The sequence below is a fragment of the Rhinolophus hipposideros genome, assembly GCF_964194185.1.
Source record: "Rhinolophus hipposideros genome assembly, chromosome: 5".
NCBI classification, from domain to species: Eukaryota; Metazoa; Chordata; class Mammalia; order Chiroptera; family Rhinolophidae; genus Rhinolophus; species Rhinolophus hipposideros.
Window position 1 is genome coordinate 74,164,997 of NC_138051.1, and position 25,061 is coordinate 74,190,057.

General features: G+C 48.1%; 1 protein-coding gene across 2 annotated transcripts in view; it reads left to right on the forward strand.

Annotated features, from left to right (window-relative positions):
- Positions 1 to 19,789, forward strand: part of RAD51B (RAD51 paralog B) — a 626,013-nt gene extending 606,224 nt beyond the window's left edge. For both annotated transcript variants that reach the window (XM_081047382.1, XM_081047383.1), the window contains exon 11: positions 15,250 to 19,789. In XM_081047382.1, coding sequence (XP_080903508.1) covers positions 15,250 to 15,263 — 14 coding nt within the window. In that variant the 3' untranslated portion in view covers positions 15,264 to 19,789. The remainder of the gene's footprint in view (positions 1 to 15,249) is intronic.
- Positions 19,790 to 25,061: the final 5,272 nt, after the last annotated feature.

The following is a 25,061-nucleotide window of genomic DNA, read 5'->3' on the forward strand; positions in this document are numbered from 1 at the left end:
AGGTTCTGGGCCTGGGTCCCCCATCACTGTTCTTCAACAGAGAATAGTTTGTTTTTCATGGCTGGTGGCAAGGCAGCACCTGTGGTAAGCTCAGTCAATTCCAGAGCTCCTCAGAGATGGGTGAAAGCCTGCCAATTTTTTAGCCAGGATTTTTGTCTCAAGATTCTGGGTTTGGGGGTATTGGAGAAACAGGCCAAGGGGTAAAAGAGGCTGGCGGATAAGCAGTCTTTTCATCAAAACCCTCTCTGAGGTTAGAGAAAAGGAAAATGTGTCTGTGGCTGGTTTTCTGTTTGTCTTATTAAATCTTTAACTAAAAACAACTTAGCTTCCAAGAAGCTTCTCAAGAATGAGTGGTTGTCTAATGGGAAGCCATGGAGATGGGCTTAGACAATAACAAGTGGTACCATTTACTGGGCATCTGCTTTGTGCCAGGCATTGTGGCAAGTCCTTTTGATGCCTCTCCTTTGTAGGTGCTGCTCAGCAAGGGTATTCAGTTAACACTACTGAATCAGCAACCCTATGAGAATGTGGGGGTTTTTAATTTTTTTTTGTAACTTACTTTTTAAAAGAATTAATTTATTTTCCAATTAAAGTTGACATACAACATTATACTACAGTTACAAGTGTGCAACCTAGTGATTAGACATTTATATCACTTACAAAGTGGTCACCCTGATAAGCCTAATACACATCTGACACCATACAGAGGTTTTTTTAAGCCTCAATTGGGAAATAAAGGAATTGAGTCTCTAAGGAGTTCTAGGTCTTGCCCAAGTTTATATAGTTTCCAAATAGTGGGGCCATAATCTGAACTTAGGTCTGTCTGACTCCAAAGTTTATATAACAAGCCCAGACTCCTGTCTCTCAGGAGGTCACCAGACTGCATTTTTTCCCAGGCTAATAACCTACAAATGTTTGGGGTCCAAGTGATTTGGAGTAAAATGAGCTCAGTAAGTGCTTCTTTGCGTCTTGGGCCCCATTTGATAAAGTTGACCATTGAATACCCAAACTTTGCCTGGTAGATTCCAGAACATAGATTCTGCCCTTTTCCCTGTAACCTCCTCCACCACTGTTGGTGAGCTGAGATTATCCCAAAGAAGCAGGCCGAGCAACTGCCAGGGCCTTCTACCCTGCTCATTCTAGAAATTTCTGGAAAACAGCAGAAGTCCCTGCACCTGCTGATTGCCCAATAGGCAGCGAATTTCATCCTTTGTGGATCTCCAGGCTTTGGGGAATGAGATGTCAAGACCCTCACAAGAAGATTATGGATGTACGAAGCTTAAAATGCTTATTCTAAGGCAAGTCTCTTGCCATCCTTTCCATGGCTCCTGGTGATAAGGAATGAGTCTTACTTTGTAGATAGACACACTAAAGAAGTGGGCATGACTAGCCCTGAGGGATGCAGGGAAACATTCTCCGGGAGGCATCCAGGCCTTAGTACTTAAGAGCTTCTAGGGTAAGAGACATCCTTGTCTCTAAACAATTAGATCAGTATTACTCTTCTGAACTCTATTGTTGGATTGCTGTGTTGGAGGCAAGGTCTAGTTTGGACCTTGATTTTGGATGGTGGGGCGGGGTGGGGAGAGCAATGTGAGGTCAGCAGGGGGTCAAAGGTGGGCCTGGGCTGGGTACTGTGCCCTTGACTCTGAATCCAAGCTCTTTGCTGAGCTCTTCACTGCCTCAATAGAGCAGATCCCAATGTTCTTCAAGAGCAAAATGTACTTCAAGAGCAAAAGAAAACATTTAATTTTCTTTTATTTAGAAAAAAAAATCCTGGATAAATGAGGAATAAACAGTGCTATTCTATTTGTGGTTTGTTGAGATTCCTTGGAAAGCAAGCTTGGGAGGCCATTGCTTATGTCAGAACACGAGGGACCAATGCCCTCTCCACAACTTGTGGAAAGAGAAGGAACTTAAAAGCTGACAAGGAGTTATGGACAGAGAAGCAGCATTTCCAGTTTCGTTCCAAGTCTTTTCAGGCCTTGACTTTTAGCCTACAAGCCTGAGAGCCAAACTGAAATCCACGACGACCATAACTCAGGAGGCACCTTGGGGCATGGAGAGAGGGGGCAATGCTAGGTCTGCATGTTCCCGGTTCATAGGAACCCAAGGAACTGGCTGGCCCTCCACAAGATAACTAGAGCAAAGCCACTGGTCCCTCCTTGTCCTGTGGCCTTGTCCTTGATTTTAATCATTTTGAAAATGAAGGCCCAGCCTCAAAGAAGAATAACCAGCAATGAATCCTCTCTCCTTTAGTCTAGAACCTTCCACAGTGAAATGTAAAATTATTATATTATGATTTTACTCCTTGTTTCTCTGATTTTTACTTAAAAAGAATTTTGAAAAAACATCTAATCCAGGGCTGGTCATTGCCATGGGGTTCTAAATCCCAGGCCATAAGCCAGGGTTCCCTCCTTTTACTCTTCACTTCACACCTTTCTGACACCTCAGCCCGGATCCCACTGTGCAGCTTCTATCTACCTGGGGCCTGGTCTTAGCCCTTCTGCCCACCAGCCATTCTACCTGTGGTGATCCTTTCTCTGCACCAGACCACCGTTTCCTCTCAAAATGAAAGGGCTGGTCCCAGGCTGCAGTTCGAGTTCCCCTCTAAGAAGAACATGTCGGGTAGCACCTCCCTAGCCTCCTGCAGCTGAGGTCAGCCTGCTTGCTAATATAGTGACCAACTCAGGCCATCTGTCCCCGCATTCTAGCTCTGTGCTGTGGACTGTCTTGCTTTGCCTTCCTCCCTTTCTTGTCACACGTGGAGACAAGAATGTGTTCTTGCTGAGAATCAGGTTCTTCCCAGGTGTGTTTTCTGTCAGCAAGGAAGCAGCTTCCCACTTCAGAAGAACATATCTCTTCCCTGTTGTACCTTCATCATTTCTAGAAACTGGCATGTTTTAGAGGAATGGTGTGTTGTCCTTTCTTTTTCCAAAATCTGTCCTCTAATCTTGGTCTCCATGGGCCTGGATATGGACACATGGTCCTACAATCATGAATGTTAATCACTAACAGTTACCATTTATTGACCGTTTACTGTTTGCAGGCACAGTGCTAAGCTCCTTATTGATAGCATGGCTTAGTAACTTGCCAAATTTGAACCTAGGTCTGTCTGACAGCAGAGCCCACTCTCTGAGCCACCACATTAAAAGGTTCCTCTTTGCCTTCTCTCATGTCATCTGCGTAGACCCTTCCCCACAGCACTCACCCACCCAAACATAGCCAGCCTCTAAGCATCCACTTCATTAAACATTGCTTGGCCCATACCTCTCATTCTCAAGGCCCCAGAGCCCATTACCAGCACATGGTCATCTCCACCCAAGATCTCTTCCCTACACAGCCTGGCATTCATGCCCTCAGAGGGTCTCCTACTGCTTGCTTCACCAGGTAGAACCTTAGTTGTCAGTACACTAATATCTGCCCATCTCCCTGAATACCTCCTCCAGATGTATACTCCATCTTGGAACCATCACTCACTCCCAAGCCTATCTTGATTTTAAATACCTATACCAAAAAGAATGAGCCCTTGCTGTGGATGACCTTCCTGGCCACCGAATGCTGAGCATGGCTCTGTAGCATTGCGGTGAATGGCAGAGAAGGACCTCAGGGCTCCACCCTCAGACCTTTTTCTTTATCTTTATTTACTCCCTACATGATCTCATGCTATCCCAGTTTTATATGACATTCATCAGCTAGCAGCTCCCAAATCGAATCTCTGACCGGGACCTCTCCCTTAAATTCCAGAACTACATAGCTGACTGCCTACTTTACATCTCCACTGGGATATCTACTGGGCATGTTCAGATTAACATATCAAGAATCAAACTCCTGATTCTCCTCCCAACCTGCTCCTCTCTCAGCCTCCCAATATCTGTTAAAGATAATTCCTTCCTTCCAGTCGTTCAGGCCAAACATCTTGGAGTCATCCTTGCCTCCTCTGGGAATTTCACCACCCATATCTAAGCCATCAGCAAATCCTCTTGACAGTTCCTTCAGACTAACTCCAGACAATACCCAATAACCTCTTGCCACATTGATTTCTGCTTCACTGCTCAAAGCTACCATCGTCTCTTGCCTAGATTATTGCAAAAGCCTTCACTTAGTCTCTGCCTCCAACCTCCCTATGTCCTCCTTCCATCTATTCTCAACACTGCAGCCAGAGTGACTGTTTAAAAATAAACCAATATGTCACACTTCTGCTCAAAGCTGTGCAGGAGCTTCCAGCCTCACTCAGAGCAAAGGCCAGTGAACTCACACTGACTACAAAGCCTCCTGATTCGATGTTACTCCTCCAGTCTTCTCCCTGAGATGTCTCTGCTCAAGGCACACTGGCCTGCACGCTGTCTCTCCAACACAATGGGCATGGTCCCACCTCAGGTCCCACCTGCTGATTCCTCTGCCTAGAATGCTTTATCCCCTGAAGCCTCATGGCTAGCTTCTCACTTCAGGTCTCCAGAATATCACCGTATCAGAAGAGCCTTCCCTCACCTCTCTATATAAAAGGCAATCTTATCACCCCCAGGCACTCTCTGTCCCCCTTCCCCGCTTTATTTTTCTCTACAGCACATATTTTCACCTGGTGTATTGTGTTTATCAATCGTCTCCCTCTCAATACACACACACACACACACACACACACACAAATAAGGCCACAGGCTTTGTCTACTCTCCTCAAACCTGTATCCCCAACACTTAAGATAATGCCTTCCATGCAATGAGTGTTCCATAAGTATTTACTGAATGACCGAATGAATGAGTCAATGAATGAATAAAGTCAGACATGTCCTCAGAAATAGGTTCAAATCAGAGGGAATGTTGGGTGTGTCTACTGCTTTGTAGGACTCCAAGCTGGCCCAGCTCTTGGGTCACTGCCATCAGGCAAACTCCTGAAAAACATACTGACCTTCCTGATTCTGTAGTGTGTGTTTGTCATCGGCACATTGTCAGATACATGGCTTCCCGTGCAGCAGAACAAGTGGTGGTTGTTGGAACTCGTTGCTAATGGAAATGAAAGCAAAGAAAGCAACAGTGAATAAAGTAATCCCCCCGGCCCGTGCCATGGATAGTGTGACATGGCAGCCTTCATAGAGGTTTCAGAATGTTCTAGCCCTCCTCATGCATCACCTGCTACACAATTAGTTGAAAACGAACAAGCAAAGCTTCACCATTGAGCCCCAGGTTCTGAATGTCTTTTGAGAACCTCTCTCCTTGAAGGATATATCAATGTGTACTTTCATTGATAATGAACTTCCAAGGCCAAATTTAAAGGAATAGGTCACAGGATCATGAGGAACAAAATCCAGAAGGGAGTTCAGGGAAGGCGGTCTAGCTTTAGACATCATGCCCCAAACCGTGTGCCTTCTGACACATGGTAGCACAGGGGGTGACAGGAGAAAGGAGGGGAGAGTGCGCTTGAGGGTTATCTAATAGATATGTGTTTCTTCCTACCGAGCTCTTGGGAGGTATTTGGGATATTATTTAGTGATCAGGGGTTGTAGGCTTGGCTTCGTCCCAGTGAGACCACCACCAATTTCCCTTTGCACTTATGGCCTCACTCGCCTTGAACATTCAATGGTCTGAAAACAAGTCATTTCAGAGCCTCCCATGTGAGGAACCAGGCCCTGTCTTCTGTTTCAAGATCTTTGTCCAGCTGCTTTAAAACCGCCAAGCTCCTTGTCTGCCCCTATCCAGCTACTATCCACGAAGACATAAGCCCCATCAGAGTGGGCCAGAGGAAGGACCGCCTTACTTGGCACTTGAGCTTCTCAGACAATGAACCAAGGCAGCTCAGAGTTGTCTTTTATTCCTAGAGCACAAGGACTTCAGCAGATCCACAAAGGCAGAGCTCCGGCCTGGGCTTCTTTTTGACTGAGTCCTGGGGGCCAGGCTGGGACTTCGGATTCAAGGGTAGGATTGCCACATTTTGCAAATAAAAGTAGAGAACGCCCATTTAAATTTGAATTTCAGATAAACAGTGAATAATTTTTTAGTATAAGTGTATGTTCCATAAACTGTTTGGCACACACTTATGCTGAAATATTATTCCTTGTTTGTCTGAAATCCATTGGGAGTTCTGTATTTTATCAGGCAATCCTATCTGCACAGTTCCTAAACATACTAGCAACTCTCAATTCAGAGCAGCCACTGGCCTTACCCATCCTGAGGCTTCTGCCAGGACAGAATAGGGCCTGAGCTCCAGAGTCCTCTCATTCCCCCTTTGACCTATCCACTGTCCTTCTTCAGTCTCCTCAGTGTTCTGGAAGGCAGTGGACATGGACCCTCATGGACCGTTCTGGACATGGTGGAAGCCATGGGCAGGAGGCCACACCTCTCTGCCCTCCATCCTCACCTCGTGCTCACAGACCAGCTGGGTCTGGCTGGAGCGTAGTGATTAGCACACGTTGGTCTCCCAGGGTTCAAACTCCATCCCTGCCTTATACTAGCTGTGTGACCTTGAAATACTTAGTACTCTGCCCCTCAGTTTCTATTTACAAGTGGGGACTCTTGTTGGGATGAAATGAATTTATACGTGGGATACACTTAGAATAGTGACCAGCATGGGAAGACACTGTTATGTATGTGGATTGTTTCCCACCCCTGCTGCTTCACTGACCAGCTCCCTCAATCCGCCCCGCCGATTTTGTTCTTAGTTCTCGCTCTCTGTATCCCCAACACCCACTTCCCACGGTCTTCTCTCATGGTCTCCAGAACGCTGAGCTCTCACGTTTCTTCCCTACCTCTCTGATATCTCTGCTGCCTTCTCACAGTTATGTGCCTCTCTCAGTGCCATCTAACCAGACCTATTTCCACAAAGTTCTTCTTAGGTGTGACTCGGTTCTCGTCTCTGTATACTTTTCCCTTGGAGATCTTAGCAACATGGGAATGCCAAGAGGGTCTAGCCTTGGATATGCACAGACTATTTCTACAAGGGACGCCAGCAACTGTGTTTCGTGGTCATCTCTGGAGAAGGGCTCAGAAAGGTGAGGGAGCTTCCTCTCTTCACTTTCTACCCTTCTGTGGGATATTTAATCTTTCCCACGAACATCAATCACTTTTAATAGTAGTGATTGCAATGACAACGTGATTTTTGAAGGAGGAGGGATGGATCGCTTCGACTGGGCTCTCAGGCCTTCTTTATCCAGTAGTCTACCTTTAAGATGGGGTTGGGGGAAGACAGAGTATAACATACAGTTTGAGCAAAAGCATGGAGTAGGGACTCAGAAGTGACTTACGTGCTTTGTTACCTGTAAAGAAATTTCAGGCCTCACTGGTGGACCTGATAAGAAACAGAATTTTGGCAAGCCATGAGATCTTCTAGGTTCCCTCAAAATCACCCAGGGGCCCATGCTGCCTCCCTGGATGGCAGGCCCTGCACGCCAGCACAAGATCACAAGCTTCATGGGTGATTGAGGCCAGAGGGACACACCTGGGAGAGTGTAGAACTCTGTTGGCCTGGACTCTCTGTTGCTGTGCCTCCTGGCTGCAAGGAGGGGCATGATTCGAAAAGGCCTTGGTCCTTTGGGTTTGGCCATCACGTTTGCCTGGGGCACCTTCAGGCCTGCCAGGAGGGGATGAGCTTTTCAGACACTCTTGATAGACATGTAAGTTGGAGGACGTGCCCTCTAACATTTGGGGGTCCAGGCAAGAGCACAGTGCAGGCCAGCTTCTGTATGTCTAAATATTTGAAAGTTACAAATCAAGCCAACAAACTATTAAATATAACATGTTCGCTTCTCTTACCTTGATAAATATATCTTCACGACATCCTGAAGGCCAAGTTTGAATTTAGATTTGATGGACTCTTCAGAATTCCACACTGGCCCATGGTGACCTACAAAGAGCCAGCCCTGGGCTGGCTTCATACCCAGCTCCATCTGGCACTAGGCAGGGCGTTGAGCACACATGTGTGGACGCTCAGCCCACATGTCCAAGCTCCACATCCATCCCATCAAAGCCACCCCTTGGTCACCCGTGAGGCCCATGGGTATGCACACCGTAACACAGTCCACCTTTGTTGGCAGTATACACTTAGGTTAGAAGCCCACACTGGCCTTGGAGTTAAGCTCTGGAAACTGGGCATGGAACTCCAGCAGCAGCCAGGTCCAGCAGCAGGGCATGTGTGGGCTCTTGTTGGGCATGGCCCTTTAACCCGTGGATGCCTGGCCCATGGCTGCTGGGCTGTGGCTGAAGGAAAGCCAGAGCAGAACCCTAACACACAGGCCAGTGCCTAGTGAGAGTGAGGGTAGCCAATGAAAACCAGAAGGAGAAGTTTCAGAGGTTTCCTAGAAGTGTCCTCAGGATGCCCAGGCTCCTCCCTGCCCACGCTGGGCGTCTGCCTTTACACCTCGTGCTTTGGGGTCATTCAGGTGTCACTGTCTCACGCTCCTAACACAGTGGGGAGCTTGTTTTCCTCCTCCTCTCACACTCCCTGACTCTAATCCCCACCAGCCTGTGCCACTTGGCTGGCCTCCTTGGCAGAAAGGTGACAAAAGGACATGTCTCTGGAGAGTCAAATCCCTCAGCCAGAACCCAAAGCCTCCTTGGGACCATATGAGCTAATGGCCAAGAATCCTGACTTCCAGTTACCAACTTGGTTTCCTCTCACCTCTCCCTGCTGGAGTGTTGGTGGGAGTCACTCAAAATCAGGCTCATCGATCTTCAAAGAAGCAGGTGCTATCACACTGCTTAGAGCAAGCCTCTTCTCTCCTCCCCTCACACTCCACTCCCATTGCCTGGACCAGTCTTCTCTATTGAACCTTAACTTCCAGTGTCCCAACATCTGTCTCAACCTCAACCTGCTCACCTCCTCCCCTGGGCTCCTCTCCTGCTCCCAAAATCTGCTTATCTCCTCCTGGCTCAACTTTCTCCTTCTTTCTGTCAAAATCCCTTTCCTCCTTCCTTAAAGTACACTTTAAGTTTCACCTCCATGATACTCCCAATACTTCCATTAAATCCTTCTTCTGGTTTGTCACCTGTGCTGTTTACCACGAGGACCCCACATTTGACCTACCAATTATAGTCATGATAGTACTTTATACCATACGGCATTATTCTTCTTTACTTGTTACATAAAAAAAAATCACAGGACTAGAAATGTTCTTAAAGACCACCGAGTCCAACCCTCATTTTATTTTTGAAGATCAAATTGAAGGAGGGAAAGGTTTCATAACTCAGCCAGGCTGAACCTGCTGGAATTATACTCAAATGACACTCAACCTTCTTGACCCAATCCAGGATTTTCCCACAACCCCCTGCTGCCTCGCTAGATGGAAGTCTGTCACCCATGGGATGGTGCAGTCATGAAGGGCAATCACGTGACATACTCATTAACTAGCCAGTGGTACCTCCCTGTTTACTGGTAGGACAGAACCCAGAGTTGTAGCCCACCTCTGTATACCCTATATTTTTTCAAGTTTGTCGCTATCCATTTTAATAACCAGTTGGCAAAAAAGTGATAACCAGAGGACACCCAGATTTTCTCAGGCCAGTCTGATTCCCTGCAGTCTCCCCTTTATCTTCAGAGAGAATAAGCCCAACTCCTGCCCACAGTGATAGGCGGGTGGCTCCTCCTGCTGCCAACTCCCATAATCCCTTGCATTTTCATTTTGGAAGCCTAGGTGGCATTTTAGCAAGTGTCCCCTCCGGCTTTCCCAGGGGCTGACTGATGAGAAGCCCCAGTGAGGAAGCTGGTGGACCACAGCAGGAAGGGGTCTGAGTAAGCAGCCAAGAAGTAACCAAGTGGAGGGTCTAGGTTGGAGCTCAGCTTTAACAGAGCATAGGAGCAGGGAAAAACAGACTTGGGGCAGAAGGTCAGGGAGAGCTAGGGACAGGGTGACCTGCCCAAAATACGACCCCTAAACTCCAAGTAAACTCCCCGATTCAAAATCAGCCGGAATAGGTCAGAGCAAACATTTTTCTCTTCTCCCTCCCTCTCTGGTTGCCATGCTCACTGCGAGGAAGAAAAATAGAATAATGAGCCACGTCGGAGAGTGTCACCCGAGCAGCTCCGGAAGGACGTGGGCAGACGCCTGGCTGGGCGGCTGACTTTCTCTGTTCTGGTAGAGATTTTATAAATACTCGGGGAGTTTGATCTGAGGCTGGTGGTGGGGAGGCGAGGGGAGCCGCAGAGGGGGGAGATAACGGCCCCCGGGGGTTCTTGGACCTCTCCAAGGCCTGCTTTTCATTAGCATCGCCAAGGCAACTGCTCATCTGCTGCAGATCCCATCACGCCCTGCAAAGCATCCACAGCACGTTACGCTTTTCCTTTAATAATGAATTTGCTGCCATCAGCTTTCCTCCAAACCCCCTCCCTTCCGCCCTGTTACCTCCGAGCCTGGGGAAGAGAAGATAATTAAGGGGAGAAGAGCTACAATCCCAGATCTCTAAGACTGGTGTAGAGAGACAGAGCCCCAACCTCCTGTCCAGGGCGGTGATTTGACCGGGCTGTAGGAGACTGGGTGGTAAGCGCCCCGTGGAACCAGTCTGCAGCAGCACTCCAGTTCCAGTTCCTCTCCATTGTGCACACACAGCCTTGACTCTTGTCTCCTCCCTGTCTGACCTGACCTTTCCCCTCCACACACACACCTTTATTCTTGACCCACGCAAACATTTGCAGAGGTCCCAAGGAACGACCTCGCCAGTCCTTGTGCTGATAAGTTCCAGATGCCTGTTGAAGTGCACCCCATGTGTGTCTCTGGTTCACCCCATGTGTGTCTCGAGGTGTCTGTCCAGTGGGTTCTACAAGGGTGGTGTCAGGGGAGGTGGAGGCTTGTAAGGGGAGAAAGGGAGACCCATGTTTGCAAGTCAGTGCAGTGTGAGAGTGGGCGAGTCAACCCAAAGGGGTGATGGTTTCACCTCGAAGAAAAGACAGCCAGTTATCGCGATTGACGTGGCCGGGTAGGGAATGTGCACCCAGAGCCTATAATCCCAGCATGGCAGACACTCCCCTTCTCAGCATTGGCTCCATGGAACTCCACTTATCTGTTTCAAGTCGGCTCCCTCTAGCTGTGAGCTCCATGGGGCCACAGCCAGCAAATCCTGGTCTCTGCTACCTGCCAGTCAGCATAGCCCCTGCGCATAGGAGGCCCTGAGTAACGTCTGTTGAAAGAAGGAGAAAGAAGGAGCATTGTCAGGGGGCCTCAGGGGCTGGGTTTTCTGGGTTGTCTTTCTAGCCTCTCTTTGTGCTCCTGAGCAAACCTGAGCCAGAGCCCCTCCCAGCCCCTCCTTTCTGTGGAATGCAGGTCACCCCAGCCCTCCGGAAAGATCTGTACTCAGAGCACTCCAGCCAGCCTAGGGGCTGCAAATAAAAAACCAGAGAAGACCCTCCCCAGCTACACATGGAGCAGAACTAGGACCCCAAGTCGTGTGGGCTCAGACAAAAGCAACGTCTGCCTTCTTGCCTTTTTGTTCCTTTTCCCACCGAGATTGGTCCTGGAGGAACAACCCCTGAGTGCCTCTGCTGGTCTGAGCAGGAAATTCCTGTCAGCTCGTGGGAGAGCCGGGGGGAGCCGGGGTGGGGGGGGGAGCAGATTTCATCACATAGATTCCCCCCCACACCCTCCGAGATACAGAATCATATCAAAGTCTTACCCTGGCCCGGGGGGAGCAGTGTCTCTGCCACCATGCGCTCTGTGCCTCACTAGCGAAGACCACTGTCAGGCTTTCTTACCCAAAGCTGAGGTTGGGATTTTTAACACTCAGCCAAGTAACAGGAAGGAGTGAGACAATTAATAATTAGGTGGATATCGTAGCTGACTGGGCTGCACGGGTAGTTTTTCGGTCCATTCTGGTGGCAAAACCCTACTGAAGAGGCAGAGAAGTACCAGTCCCAGTGGCACAGATAAGCATGGGTGAAGGGTCCTCGCCCCTCAAAGTCCTGGCACCTGCAGCATGTCCATCCTCCCGTAGCTGGTTACAGTTGCAGAATCTCAGGCCCTTTCTGAATCAGGGGATACGTTAGAACAAGATGGCCAGCTGATTGGAGGCACGTTAGGAGCTGAGATGCACTGGAGCACAGGAAGGAACATATTAGGTGGGTGCAAAAGTAACTACGTTTTAACAGGTTAAAAATAATTGCAAAACCACAATTATGTTTGCACCAACCTAATACATAAGGGTGTTTTCCACCTACCAACATCCAGGATTCTAACTCCAGCTCTGTCACTCAGTAACTGTGATATGAGATAAGTTAAGCACCCTCGATGAGCCTCTGTTTCCTCACCTTTCAAGCAGAGGTGACCTATCATAAGGGTTGACATGAGGCAGGGGCCTGGCACCAGTAGGTTCCAACCCCAGAAAATGTTAACAGCACTGAGTTGACGGCTCAGGAAACATTCATATCATTTGCTTCCCGAAGCCAACTGCCAAGGAGAGGGGGTTTTGGCCTGCTCTCTTGCTGTTTCACTTTTGTATTTTCTGGGGACACCAATAGCCCCCTGACCATGAACCGGGAAGCCCTTTATCTCCAGTTACCTGCCATGTGAAATATGTGAAGTAAGGATCCTGAGTGCCCTTGTGGGAGGGATAGCTGTGGGTGACCGAACTGCTTGAATGTGAACAGATAGGACCAAGTCGTGAGGAAGAGGAGACATGGCGTCTGACTTTGGTAATGGAGCCTTTTAAATGGCACATTGACTGTTTCCCACAAGCAAGTACTATAGAGTCTGGATTTCATTTTTTTTTTTTATTTTTTTTACCATCTCAGCGTTTCCTTGAGATGATAGGATTCCACCCTCATGGAGGTGGGGTACTAAGCCACTTCCCTTTGTTTTGTGTTGGTGTTTTCTGTAGCTATAGTTCCCTCCACTTTCCCGGGCTAATGTAAGAGAGTGCTGGGATGGACAAGCCACAGGGGCCTGCTGGGACCTTGAGGTCTCCATGAATGCCGGGCTCATTTTGCAGGCTGCTTTCCCAAGGGTGATTGGCTAAAGCTGCTTTTCTAATTAGTTTTGGGGGGAAGAGAGAGGGACAGCCCCAGGGTGACATGGTGACCTGGCCAGCTGGGCGAGTCGTTTAACCCAGCTAAGCCTCAGTTTCCTTCTAAGATGACAATGCTAATACGAGAACCTCCGCAAAGATTCCGTGCAAGTCTCGACCCATTCCAGGGACAAAGGGATTGCCATTGTTGTTCAATGAGGTGATACTTAGAAGAGTCGTGCTGCGGAGAGAGCTGTATGATCAATACGATTAACTGCCATTCCTGTGGTTGTTAGAAGATGTGGGCCTTGCACAGTTGGCCTAGGTAGCAAACCACAAATAAGAAAGTGACCTCCATTTGTAAACAGAAAGCCCAGCTTCCCCGCTCTTGTGAAGATCGGCAACTGACCCTCCGCTCCCCCACCTTCATTTTTTTTCTTAGCTACAGGAGTTGAGACATGTGGCTTACCAGGCTGCCCCAGTGAGTTTAAAGCTTTAAATAAATACATGCTCAAGATTGCTGCTGTCACATCCCTGCCCTCATGACCGCTGCAGGCCCCTCCTGATCTGGGGAGGCCCCCCCCCTTCCTCCCCTGCTGGAAACCAGGCCCAGGCCGAGCCCTTGAGAAGGTATCTCCTCTGCACGTAAGCTGGTCCCAGGGGCCCTGCACAGGGCGGACCAGGCTCGTCCTGATCCAGCACAGACTCTCCTCTTCCTGGGTTTGTTAGAAGCCTGACCAGGCCTCTAGTCTTATGACTTCAACAGATGTTTCTGCTTAAGCAGCCCTGGCATCTTTATGGCCTGTTTTTTCCATTCTTGCTTCTCTTCCTCTGTCCCAGCAGCCCTGAATACAATTTGGACTTCATTTTCTTTCTAATGATTACAGGGATAGAAAGAACTTTTTTTCCTTTTTCTTTTTTTTTTTTTCCTTTTTCCTTAGCTCTTCAAGTCCTACATGCACGCACGCGCACACACGTTCCATATGCATTCAGATCTGTGCTCATGGTGTGTATTTGTTAATGTTGCACTGGCATTTGTTTTCACTTCAGACTTAGTGCTATCTCAAAGCCTCCCTCCCTGCCTCCACCCACACCTCACATTCGTCCTCTACTTGTCCCCAACAAGTCACCCCAGGGCAACCGATTGATGTGTCCATCTAGGTGCTGATTCTGAAAACTCATACTGGTCTTGGCCTCCTGCCTGTCCCTCCAGTGAGACTCGAAGAGGTTCACTGTCTTTCAGGCTCTGTGGGTCGGGGAAGGTTTCGGCTGATTGATGGAGTGAGAGCTGAGACTACAGTTGCCACGTATCTCTTCAAACTGCCCAGCCAGGCAGTTTACCCAGGCTCAGGTGGGGCCAAGTTGACAGTTGTTAAAAAATAGAACCAGTTTTCCACGGGTAGGTGACAAGCTTGAAACGAGTCTGGCCACTCTTCACATCAACACCTGTAATCACCCAGCTTGCTGGCATGGTGGGGTGTTCCCATTCACCTGCCCTGTAGCGTTTGTGGTCACCTGTCTCCGAGTGTGGCTCCCAGAGCAAAGAAAGCCTGAAGACTTCAGGTCTTCACCTGAAGTCCTGTTCGTGTTGAAGACACCTGTGGCTCAGAACCCCTGATTGCCTCCAAGACCGAGGGGTGGACCTGGATTTCTCCTCTGGGCTTTCACTTGGGGGTAGGATTTCCAGGCAGGGATTCCAGCCCGTTCTCAGGAATTCTTTTCGCTTTCCCATTCCCGAATCCCGAGATATAAACTGTTTTCTGTTCTCCACAATGAATCGTTTCTAGAAAGTCACGGCCAATACTACCAACCACCTGGGTTCAAAGAGCCAATTTTCCCAATTTCTCGGCCCACTTTTCTCAGGATTCGGGAATGGCAAAGCAAAAAAAAATTCCCGAGAACAGGCAAGAATTCCTGCCTGGAACCCTACTTGGGGATATAGACAGATCTACCTTAGTGATAAATGGTGGCCCTATCTGCTGCCTTACCTAGGGTTAGCCCATTGCTGATGAGGAGTGTCTGAGCTTCATTTCTTCATGTCTCTGCAACCTTTCTACGTGAGTGTTAATGACATACTCACCTCCCAGGGTATGTTCATAATTGAGCTAAGTGTCAACTCCTGCAGACTATCCTGAGGCCGACCATGGAGGAGGGTGTAGTCTTCAGAATGTCCCATTTTCAACACCCCCAGCTGAGAAGGGCCAGGTGACCACTGTCCTCCCCCACACCCCCACTAGTTGTGTTACCATGTACATCTCTCACCCATAACCTTTCTCCTCCTTCCTTCCTGTCGAGAAAAGTTAAAATCTTACTTCTCATTTGTTTGTGTTTTAGAAGCTGAGTTGTGACACCCTCCCTACCATGGATTAAGGGAGGCTGTTCAGGGAAGGCAACAGTGGAATGCGCTTGGATTCCAATAGCATGGTGACCACACAAGCACAGTGGGAGGTGAAGGTTGGAAGAAGACCCGGAAGTGGGAAGAAGAAGAGTGATGACCCTCCATGCCGAGGTCGCCAGGGAAGCTGAACATGCTGAAAGGAGCCACACTCTTTGAGCAGAGTCTTGGACACACCCCTTCCTGTTTGCTTCACTTGTCATGTATTCACCAATAAAGAGGAAGAGGGGCTCTGTCTCCTTGGCTTTTCCATCCATAACTCCCTCTGGAATTCCCCTCCAGCATGGATGCTTTGCCAGAAATAATGGTATGGTCGTATCATAACCACAGATCCTTCTGATGGTTAAAATCAAACCAACACCAACAGCCCTGATGGTCTGGTGCCCTCCTTCCCTGGACGTTCCCCCTTGCTGGTGCCAGGCCCCTTTGTGTGAGGCATGGGGGGCTGCTTGTTGCAATTTTGCTGCTCCCCAGTGTTTCCCACAAGTGTCTGCAACGAGCATCTCTCCCCTTGTTGTTAAGGGAGACTGGGTTAGTGTACCATGTAGGGCTCTGGCTCTGCCATTGGACATGCACGCCTGAGCCCTGAGGATATGGAGCTGATTGGCCAGCCACCGGGATGCCCAACACTGTCCTCCTGTCACTACTGGTCCCATTGCAGAAGCGGGGCTATGGGAAGCTGCCTGCCGCCCGAGAACCGTGTGGAGCAGCCAGGCACCGGCACACGCGGCAGGTAACTTGCAGATGATCAAAGGGAAGCTCACTGTCCCTATTCTCTGAAGGTCCCGTTCCCTAGAGACATGGCCAAGCCCTCCTTTCCAGATGGCTGTGATATTGTGTCCCTCTACTGCAGGACTGAGGAAATGGGTGCTTTCCAGGACTCCAAGAGCCAAACCCCTCTTGCATCAGGAGACCCTGCTTTCATGGGCCGACAGGGGACCTGCAAAACCCCAGAGGCCTTAATTGTACCATAAATGTGAGGGTAGAGGTACAGTTGTGTGTGTGTGTGTGTGTGTGTGTGTGTGTGTGTGTGTGTGTGTGTTCGTGTTCAAGGGAAGGGACAGGGGCTGAGCAGGTCTGTCAAAGGGAGGAATCTGTCCCAAGAAGAGGACTGAGGGGCCCAAAATGCTTTAAACATATGCATATTAGTTTTAAAATAACCAAAGGCAATTTTTTGGCTGTCGTTTAGTGAGATCTTTCTCTGTGTTGGGCACTTAACATATATTATCTCATTTAATTCTCAGAAAAACTCTGTGAGTTACAAGTATTATTATCTAATTTTTCAAATGGGGAAACAAGCATTGAAAAGTTAGGCCAATTGCCAACAATCATAGATGTGAGACGTGGCAGAGCCAAGATTAGAACCCCGGCTTCTGACCCAGAGCCCGAAGTCTTCTACCCATAAGTAGTAATGACAGTGATAACTACATCTATACTAATAACGGCCTACACTTAGAGTGTACTTGCCATATGCCAGACCCTGTTCTAAATGCTTGACGTAGATTCACGGAATTCATTCTCACAAAACTCTATTTACTGTTATCTCATTGTACAGATGAGGTAACTGAGGCACAGAGCGTTTTGACATTGATTTCCTTCAACAAATATACAATCAACACCTCTTGTGTGTGAGGCGCTACATTAGGGGCTCTGTGTGGGACCCAGAATTGAGTAAGACATTGATCTTACCCTCTGGGGTCTATCAGCAAGGCCCAAGGCCACGACCATCGGGATGGGCTCAGGATGGGATTGTAGAACTTGAAATGGGGGAGGGTAAGAAGAGAGTATCCTACAGTATCCTAGAGAGATGAGCATACTAGGAAGTCTCCAAAGCAGGATCCCAAGCACAGGAGCAAGACAGCATCCTGTTGTCAGACTAAGGTCCCAAATCAGCTCTGGACCAGCAGCAGGACAGATAGAACCAAAGCCATTTTATTCCACCTGCAGTGTGGCCTTGAGAGCAGGACTCCAGAGCCAACCTGCCAGGTTCATATCCTCACGCTGACACTCTTTAGCGGTGTGACTTGGGCAAGTTAATGGACTTCTTTGGGCCTCAGTATCCCCTTCTGGAAAATGGGGATAATAACAGTACCCATCTCACAGAGTTGTATAAGAACTAAATGAGTTAATACATGAGATGCCCTTAGAGCAGGACCTGGACCGTGGTTAGCTCTCTGGGTCAGTTTTCAAGCTCTCTCAGCCTGTGATCGCATTGGGTCATTGAGTCTGAGCTACGCAGAGGCTGTAAGTAGGGGCCAAGTTGTCACAGTGGTAGGGAGAAGAAAACTGTAGAAGGAACCAGTTAGGGCCTGTCCCTGTCATCTTCAAGGAGATGGAGAGATGAAATCTGATGGGACAGAAAGGGAATTCACATCCTTGGAATAACAGACTGGCAAGCGGGCAGGAGGCTCTTCCTTCTTAATTGTCAGAGGCCAAGATGCAGGTGCCTGCTACCTGGGCTGATTGGAAACACAGAATTTCTCCAGGCTGGCATTTATAGTGGTGCCACTACTGTACAATTATGGGCATGAAGAGGCTACCACTGTGTTTGCACAGCTTCTCAATCACCCAGGACAGGAAGATTGAGCTATACCCAGCATCCACTCTGTAAAATTCCCCAACCTCAGTCTCCAGCTTGGAAGAAAGGCAGGGGTGGCCGGGGGAGGTGGTGGAAGGCAGCCATGTCCTGTTGCAGTAAATCTTTCCTAGAAGCCCTGCCTGCATTCCTAGGAAAGGAGACAGCTGAGCTCATCCGCCAGGGCTAGGTCAGCCCAGAAAGAATCCTTTGCATCCCTGAGAAAACCCCTCAGCGACTTGGGAAAGGAATGGCTCACTGGAGTACTTGTTTGTGGACAGGGGACTGTCAGACTGGGCAAGGGTGTCTCGTGACATATTAGAGCAACTGAGAATGGATGCCTGCCTTTTGGAGGTGGGACAAACATGTTTGCCTGAGGGGAATCTTGTGATTCCTCCAGTTCCTCACTCCAACTCTTTTCAGAGAGCTCCTTCTGGGACTTTTCATATGCACTGGAGACCACAGTTTCGTCTCCCAGAAACCCCATTAAACGTGAGTGAGTGAGTGAGTGAGTGAGTGAGTGAGTGTGTCTGTGCACGTGCCAGTATTCCTTCCCCACCGATTTTTAATTTTTCAAACTTCTTTGCACATTTCAATCATCATGTGTAGTCCCATGACATTCCCCTTGAATGCATTCTCTCTCCATGAAGTCTTCCTCGACCAGCCTCTTCTAGAAGCCACAAGGCCTCAGAGGATTGCAAGATGGTCTAGACTTTGAGATGAGAACCTCAGTCTTCACGATCTCAACACCCAGCGACGGCTGAAGATGTGTGCATGGCCACTGGAATGAGAAAGGGGCAATGGTGTGGGCGGTGACCTGCTGACCTGGCCCACCCAGACCCAACCTCCCAGGTGTACATCTCCTCCACCTCAGAGCATATTTCCTCCTTGGCTTCCTGCTGGACTTAAGTGTCAGTGATATGGAAACAGGAGGTGTCTAAGACGCACCCCACGTGGCAGCTTGAGTTTCTTGAAGTTAAGCTGCACCAGAAACTCATGGCCTAGATTTTGCCCCAGATTCTCAACTGGGAGTTTGCTTAGTGCCCATCTTTCCCCTCTGCCAACCACAGTGTTTTGGGAAACTCCTTGGAATTTCCCAACTCCGAGGAGCCCTGGATCTTTATTCTATTCCCCTCATGATTATCTACTCTAAAAGAGGAGAACGGTGACACCAAAAATATTAAACATGGAAGATGATTTAAAATGATGTATGATTGACTCCAGAATGCATGGTTCCAGTTACCTCTACTGATTTTTTGCCTTCTTTGCTGAAAAGATGACCAGGGTCCAAGGGGAATCAATCAAGGGACCCTGTTTTGTCTGAAATAATGCAGCTATGAATACATGAGTTGAGCTCAACTGTTGTTTTACATTTATTGGTGGCTGTTTCTGTGGAATTAAGAGAACCTTCAGGGTTGCTGCCAGCTTGGGTAGATTAAGTTTGTCCCCGTGTTCTGAGCAAGGATTGTGAAGTCAACTGTGATGCAGTTTCTCTGGCCCGCAAAATGACAAATGGTTTTTGAGGAAGGACTAAGTGACTTATGACCAGGACAATGGAACAGCCTGAGTCAGTCTCCCCAGTGTATACATTATATTATTTATAATAGCAAGAAATAGACACAATCTTAATGTTCACTTCACCCACAGGGTATTAGCTGAATGAATATCTGTATGATGGAATACTAGGCAGTCATTAGAATTATGTGCTAGAAAAAACCTTAATCTCATGGGAAAATGTTCACAACATATCATTAATGGGGGGAAAAAGTTCATTATAAAGCACTATGCACAGAACATAGCTGTCTTATAAGAAAAAAACACTGTGTACGCTTTTTGAACTAGAGGGATATGTATAAAAACACTAACCATGTTATCTCTGGGTAATAAAATTTGGCTTGACTTTTATTTTCTTTTTTGGATTTGTCTCTATTTTTCAAAGTGTCTTCCATGAACATATAACATTCCAAACTCAAGAAAAAAATTATATTAAAAAAAAGATTATCTGAGGGATCAGCAGATGTGTTTCCTGTTTCTTATCCCACATCTATTCTCCGTTTTATATTGGAGATTCAAATTGCTCAGGCCTTCCCACAAGAGATACTAATGGAGCAAGGGGCCCGAGTAGCCAGGGTCCTAAACAGTGTCACTAAGGTAAATTCCTCGCCTACAGTGACAGCTTTGGAAAGGTCTCGTTTCCACCTAGCGCTGGGCATTAATCGTATCCAAACCATTATTTTTTTTCTAATTGGGGATGAGCTTTTCCAAGGGATCTTAAATAAGTGGATAGAGGCTCACAGAGGACAGTTACAACCACCGACAGCTGCTCCTTGGGTTTTCAAACACGAGGGTTATTCACCCCTTCTCCTCGGCCTTTTCACAGCATCCAATCCCTTGGAGTTTTGAAAATCTGCTGTCACAGTGAGAAGGGAAGGGGCTGGGAAAACCATAGCCCTTCTCCTTTTATGGAAGGAAGATGAAGGGAGAGAACAAAACTAAGGGACTAAGACAATTCAGCTTTGTTTGTCTAGTTCATAGAACAGTTGTCTGCATAGAGGAGTGCCAGAAAGTGGACGAAAGGAGTAATAAATGAGTTCAGAGAAGGAAACAGTTGGGCCACTGTAAAATCTGCTGTAGAATCGAGGCCTTGGTGCACACCATTTCTGGCACAGATTTAAAGAACCCATCTAGCTTTTAGCTGCTCCTTATCACCAGCTCCTTCCAAAGCAGAACGGTCAAGATCATCTCCCTTCTCACCATAGGACATGACACTACAAGTGTCCCAGCTGTCCTGAAGTCTCCATTCCCATCAGTGACACGTCTTGGCAACACACCTAGAAGGTAGTGGGGAGCAGTGCTGCCCTCCTGGTCCACTGTTCCTGCCCGTCGACTGTACCACTCCTGGGGAGCCAAGTTAACTAATTCTGGTGCATGGTCAGATGGTGGCTTTTCTCAGTCACCCTTGGAAAATTCATGCCCCTATTGTATTGGAAAACTCCTCTTGTGCCTGTCATTGCACACATCAGGAGACCAAGGTTTCCATTTTCTCAGAAGTAATTAACCAGCTACTATCATTGAGACCTATTCCTGGATTTTTTTACTCATCCTTTCAAAGCCATAATCCAATCCCAGGAGACAAGGTCTGAGGCAGGGACCTCAGTTCTCCCAGGGCGGAGAAATAAACTGAGGTGAGCCTGGGCTGTGCACTGAGTCCAGGGTCCATACCCACTCAGCCCCACTACTAAAATCATTCTGTGTAATCTGTTGTGGCATCTGAGGGTGGCAGAATAGAGAATGGGGAAGGGTCAGCCAAGGAACATTTCCCCTATAGAATAAGGCTTCTACCACCCCAGACCCTTGAAAAGACTCCTTAAAAGAAATAGGGAGAGAAGGGAGGGGGGAAGAGAGAGCCGGGAGGGGGGGAGAGAGAGAGAGAGAGAGAGAGAGAGAGAGAGAGAGATGGAACGAAATCTACCCTACTCTATCCTTCCAGATCACAAGATGGGAAGATGTTCACTTTTCAGATGTTTGACCCAGAAATGTTCTTTACATTTCAGGGGGTGCAAACCCCACAGATGTCATGGAGGATCCTCAGTGTGTCAGTTAACAGGATTTGCTGAAGCAGGTAAGTTAACTTGAAAAAATAGATTAGGGTCCTCTTTGCCCTAGAGTGTCACTGTGGGCTCAATCTGATTTTAAATCAAAATTCTCAAGAGCAAGTGTCTTCTGGGGAAGAGAGATCTACTCATGCAAAAAGTTTTGCTCTCGGAAGGAAATCCTTAGGCCCTACCATTTTCTTACGGAAGATAATGAAGATGAAGCTTTCAATTGATAACATTTTTAGACTGTGTAAAACCCACCACCTCAATCTTTGTTCGTTCACTCACATGTCCATTTAACAAACATCTAGCGAACACCTTGTATGTACAGGAACCAAATACTATGCATGACCTATCATCCCCTCCAGGAGCTCACAGCCCAGCAGGAGGACACTCAGGGAAACAAATTACAATAGATTGTGGTTAGATCCTAAAGCAAGGTAAGAAGAAGGACCCACAGAGCACAAAAAGGAGTGCTGCTCATGCTACCCACAGCTTCCGGGGGAGTTCCTCACAGTAAAAGAGACTTGTAAGTTGGGGTTCAGGATGAGTAGTTTTCCAGGCAATTGAACAGATGTTTTCATTATAGACCTGAGTGTGTTTCACTATGCATCTGAGCTCCAGGAAGTCAGGACACAGTGGCCGTGACAATGGATGACAACCTTCTAGGGGACATGTACTTCACCACCCATCAGGACCCGTGGCTGTGCTCTTTAGCAATGAGACCAGGTTGCTAGTGGCTCAAAGCAAGCGTTAATGTTTGATGCAGCCAGGTAACATCTTGGACCAGAGTCCTGAAGCCAACAGCATGTTCACCCAGGGACAGCGCCTTCTCAGGATAATGGGGGTCCAGCTCTACTTAAGCATGTAGGCAAAAACGCCTGGACAAAGATTAGAGAGGGTTTGCACATGGTTGGGTCCAAACTTGCCATGTCCTTTGATTAAGCCCCTCGCTCCTGCCTGCCATATCTGCCCCCCTCTCACCCAAGCATCTGACAAAAATCTACTCTTGATTCAAGACTCAGATCAAATGCCATCCCATCTAATAAGACTTTCCCAACATTGCAGGATCAAATGATCATCCTCTTTCTGACCCTACCCCCACCTTTGGCACATGTTCCATCTTTATTTACACATCTGTCCCCCTGAGAACAAGGAGTGGGCCTAACATAGTGCCTGGTACACTTTTAGCAAATGGATGCAGGCTGCACTTGTACGCTTAGGCTGCCCTGGAGTCTTCTAACAGAGCAGAAGATATTCTATTGCGAAGTCTTTCCTGATAAAGTGATAGAGTATCTAACACCCCTGTTTCACATACCGTGTTTCCCCGAAAATAAGACCTAACCAGAAAATAAGCCCTAGCATGATTTTCCAGGATGACATCCCCTGATCATAAGCCCTAATGTGTCTTTTGGAGCAAACCTTAATATAAGACCCGGTCTTATTTTCGGGGAAACACGGTAGGACGAAACTAAAGTGTGAAGGGAGGCAAGTCCAAAATTGAGTCTGTGGTGGATCCAAGAGTGTAAATCCTAAACAGGACTGTGCTGAGACCCAAATTCCTCAGAGTCCCTGGGCCACCCCAAATCAGATGAAATTCCAAACAAGGCAGAGCCTCGCTGAGCATTTCCACAGTGCTGGGCTCCAGTGTGTTCTGGAAGGTTCTCCTGGGCTGTGCCTCCAGAAGGTTGGGGCGTGGAGAAGCCCCACAGGCCCAGTGCAGTGTCAGGTTCCCCCTTTTCTGTCAGCAGGCATGGAAGAGCCTTTAAGAAAATGGAGTATTATTATTTGTTTGTTTTTACAGTGACTCATCTGTCGTAACTGGGTTAAAGTCCACTTAGAGAAAAATGAGAACAAAAGACCTCCTGTTAGTGCTGGAAGTTTGCCTCTTAAGATATCACTGAGAGGAACTGGGAAGAAAAAAAAAAAAAAACCCCAGCGGGGCAGAGGAAGCTGCAGGCCTTCAGGAACACAGCGGCACTTTGGAAAGGCAAACACGGCGGCTTTCATCTCCAGCGCCCTATCTGAGCCGGCCGCTCCCTTTGCCGCTGTTTTATGACCCACTGCAGAGCTGACCGTCAGACACAGGCCAGTGCCCTGTTCCCACACTCTGTGAACACAGGGAGACTGCCAGGAGTTCTGGCAGTGTGGACGTTCTCCATATCCAACCAACTCCAGACTGAGAATGATGGCCATGATGATGGTGGTGGTGGTGGTAGGGCTGACACATAGAACTTACTATGTGCCAGAGGCTGTCCTAACATTACATGTCATGACTCATTTCATAAACACCCAGGAGGCTAGCATGCTACCTCCCCTGCTGCAACAGAAGGGAGATGCCATGAGACGGAAATCTGCCCCTGCCCTCTTTGGGAAACCCACTGGCTTCAGTGCAAGTCGAGGAACCATGGGGCTGGTAGACTCCCAAACAGTGTGGGACCAGTTTTCCAAGTGGCATTTTTCAACGTGCAAACTCAGGCCATCTGACTTCAAGACCTGAGGACTGACCCTTTACTCTCTTCAAATGAAAAAAGAACGCCGGAGAAAGACAAGCTGTCCCAGTTCTCTCCCCACAACCTTCCATCTGATCAGCCCGCCTGTGTTAAACAGGCACCGTGTCCTTCATCACCCAGCTCTGTGGGAATATGGTCTTCTCGCCCTCAGCCGCCAGACGTGAGGAAGCTCTGTGTCACGATTACCCCTTCTGGTTCTGGCCCTCTTCACCTTCATTGTAAGAAATTGAATTTCTCTGCTCCATGGTTCTGAGAGAGGGGTGGGAATGGGAAGGAGAAGACAGAAATTACCTCAAAGTCCCAGGCCCTTCGTACATTCAGAAACACTTCGCATCCCCCTCTTCCTTCCCACAGCTCTGTTGGTCCCCTAGAGATTAGGCCTGGCCTGTGGGTCCCAGGCCTCTGCCCGGCAAGGTGGCTGGGCTTCCTGGGCCTCTCAATTCAAATAGTCAGCCCTAATCATTCCATTTTCTGAACAAAACATATTTTTGGTAATTTCTCACCAAACACCAAGAATTCTTCAACAGAAACCTTAAAATGAAAGTGTTACTGTACTAACTATCCTGCCGTTCCTCACGAATATCCGTGTTCCACAGCATACAGCAGATGGGTGCAAGAAGCCCCTACATGCCGAAGCTGCTCCAGGGCAGGCTGGTCCTATGGTTTTTTCTAGGCTGCTGTGTGACTTTGGGGAGATTATTCACACGAAGAAGCAAGGCCTCCTGCAGACAATGGGTTGAAGGGAAGACTGTAAAGAAGCCAGTCCAATGCTCTGTAGGATGCTTCTCCCTTTGGCTGGCCTCACGGGGATCAGGCCCCTGGTGGAATCACTGGAGATTTGGAGCTTAATTAAACCCTGGCTTTGGGCCAACATGTCGGTGGCCCCTTGAATTTCCCAGGTCCACCCAAGTGTCATAAACACTGGACTGGGAATGTGAACCGCTTAGCTGATCCCAGTAGAGCCAGTCCTCATTAGCTAAGAGCCAGAGTATCGCCAGCTCACTGGGCTCAGCAGGTGTCGGCAGTCCTCATTCTTGAAGTACAGCGTGACTTTTAAATTAGTGGTC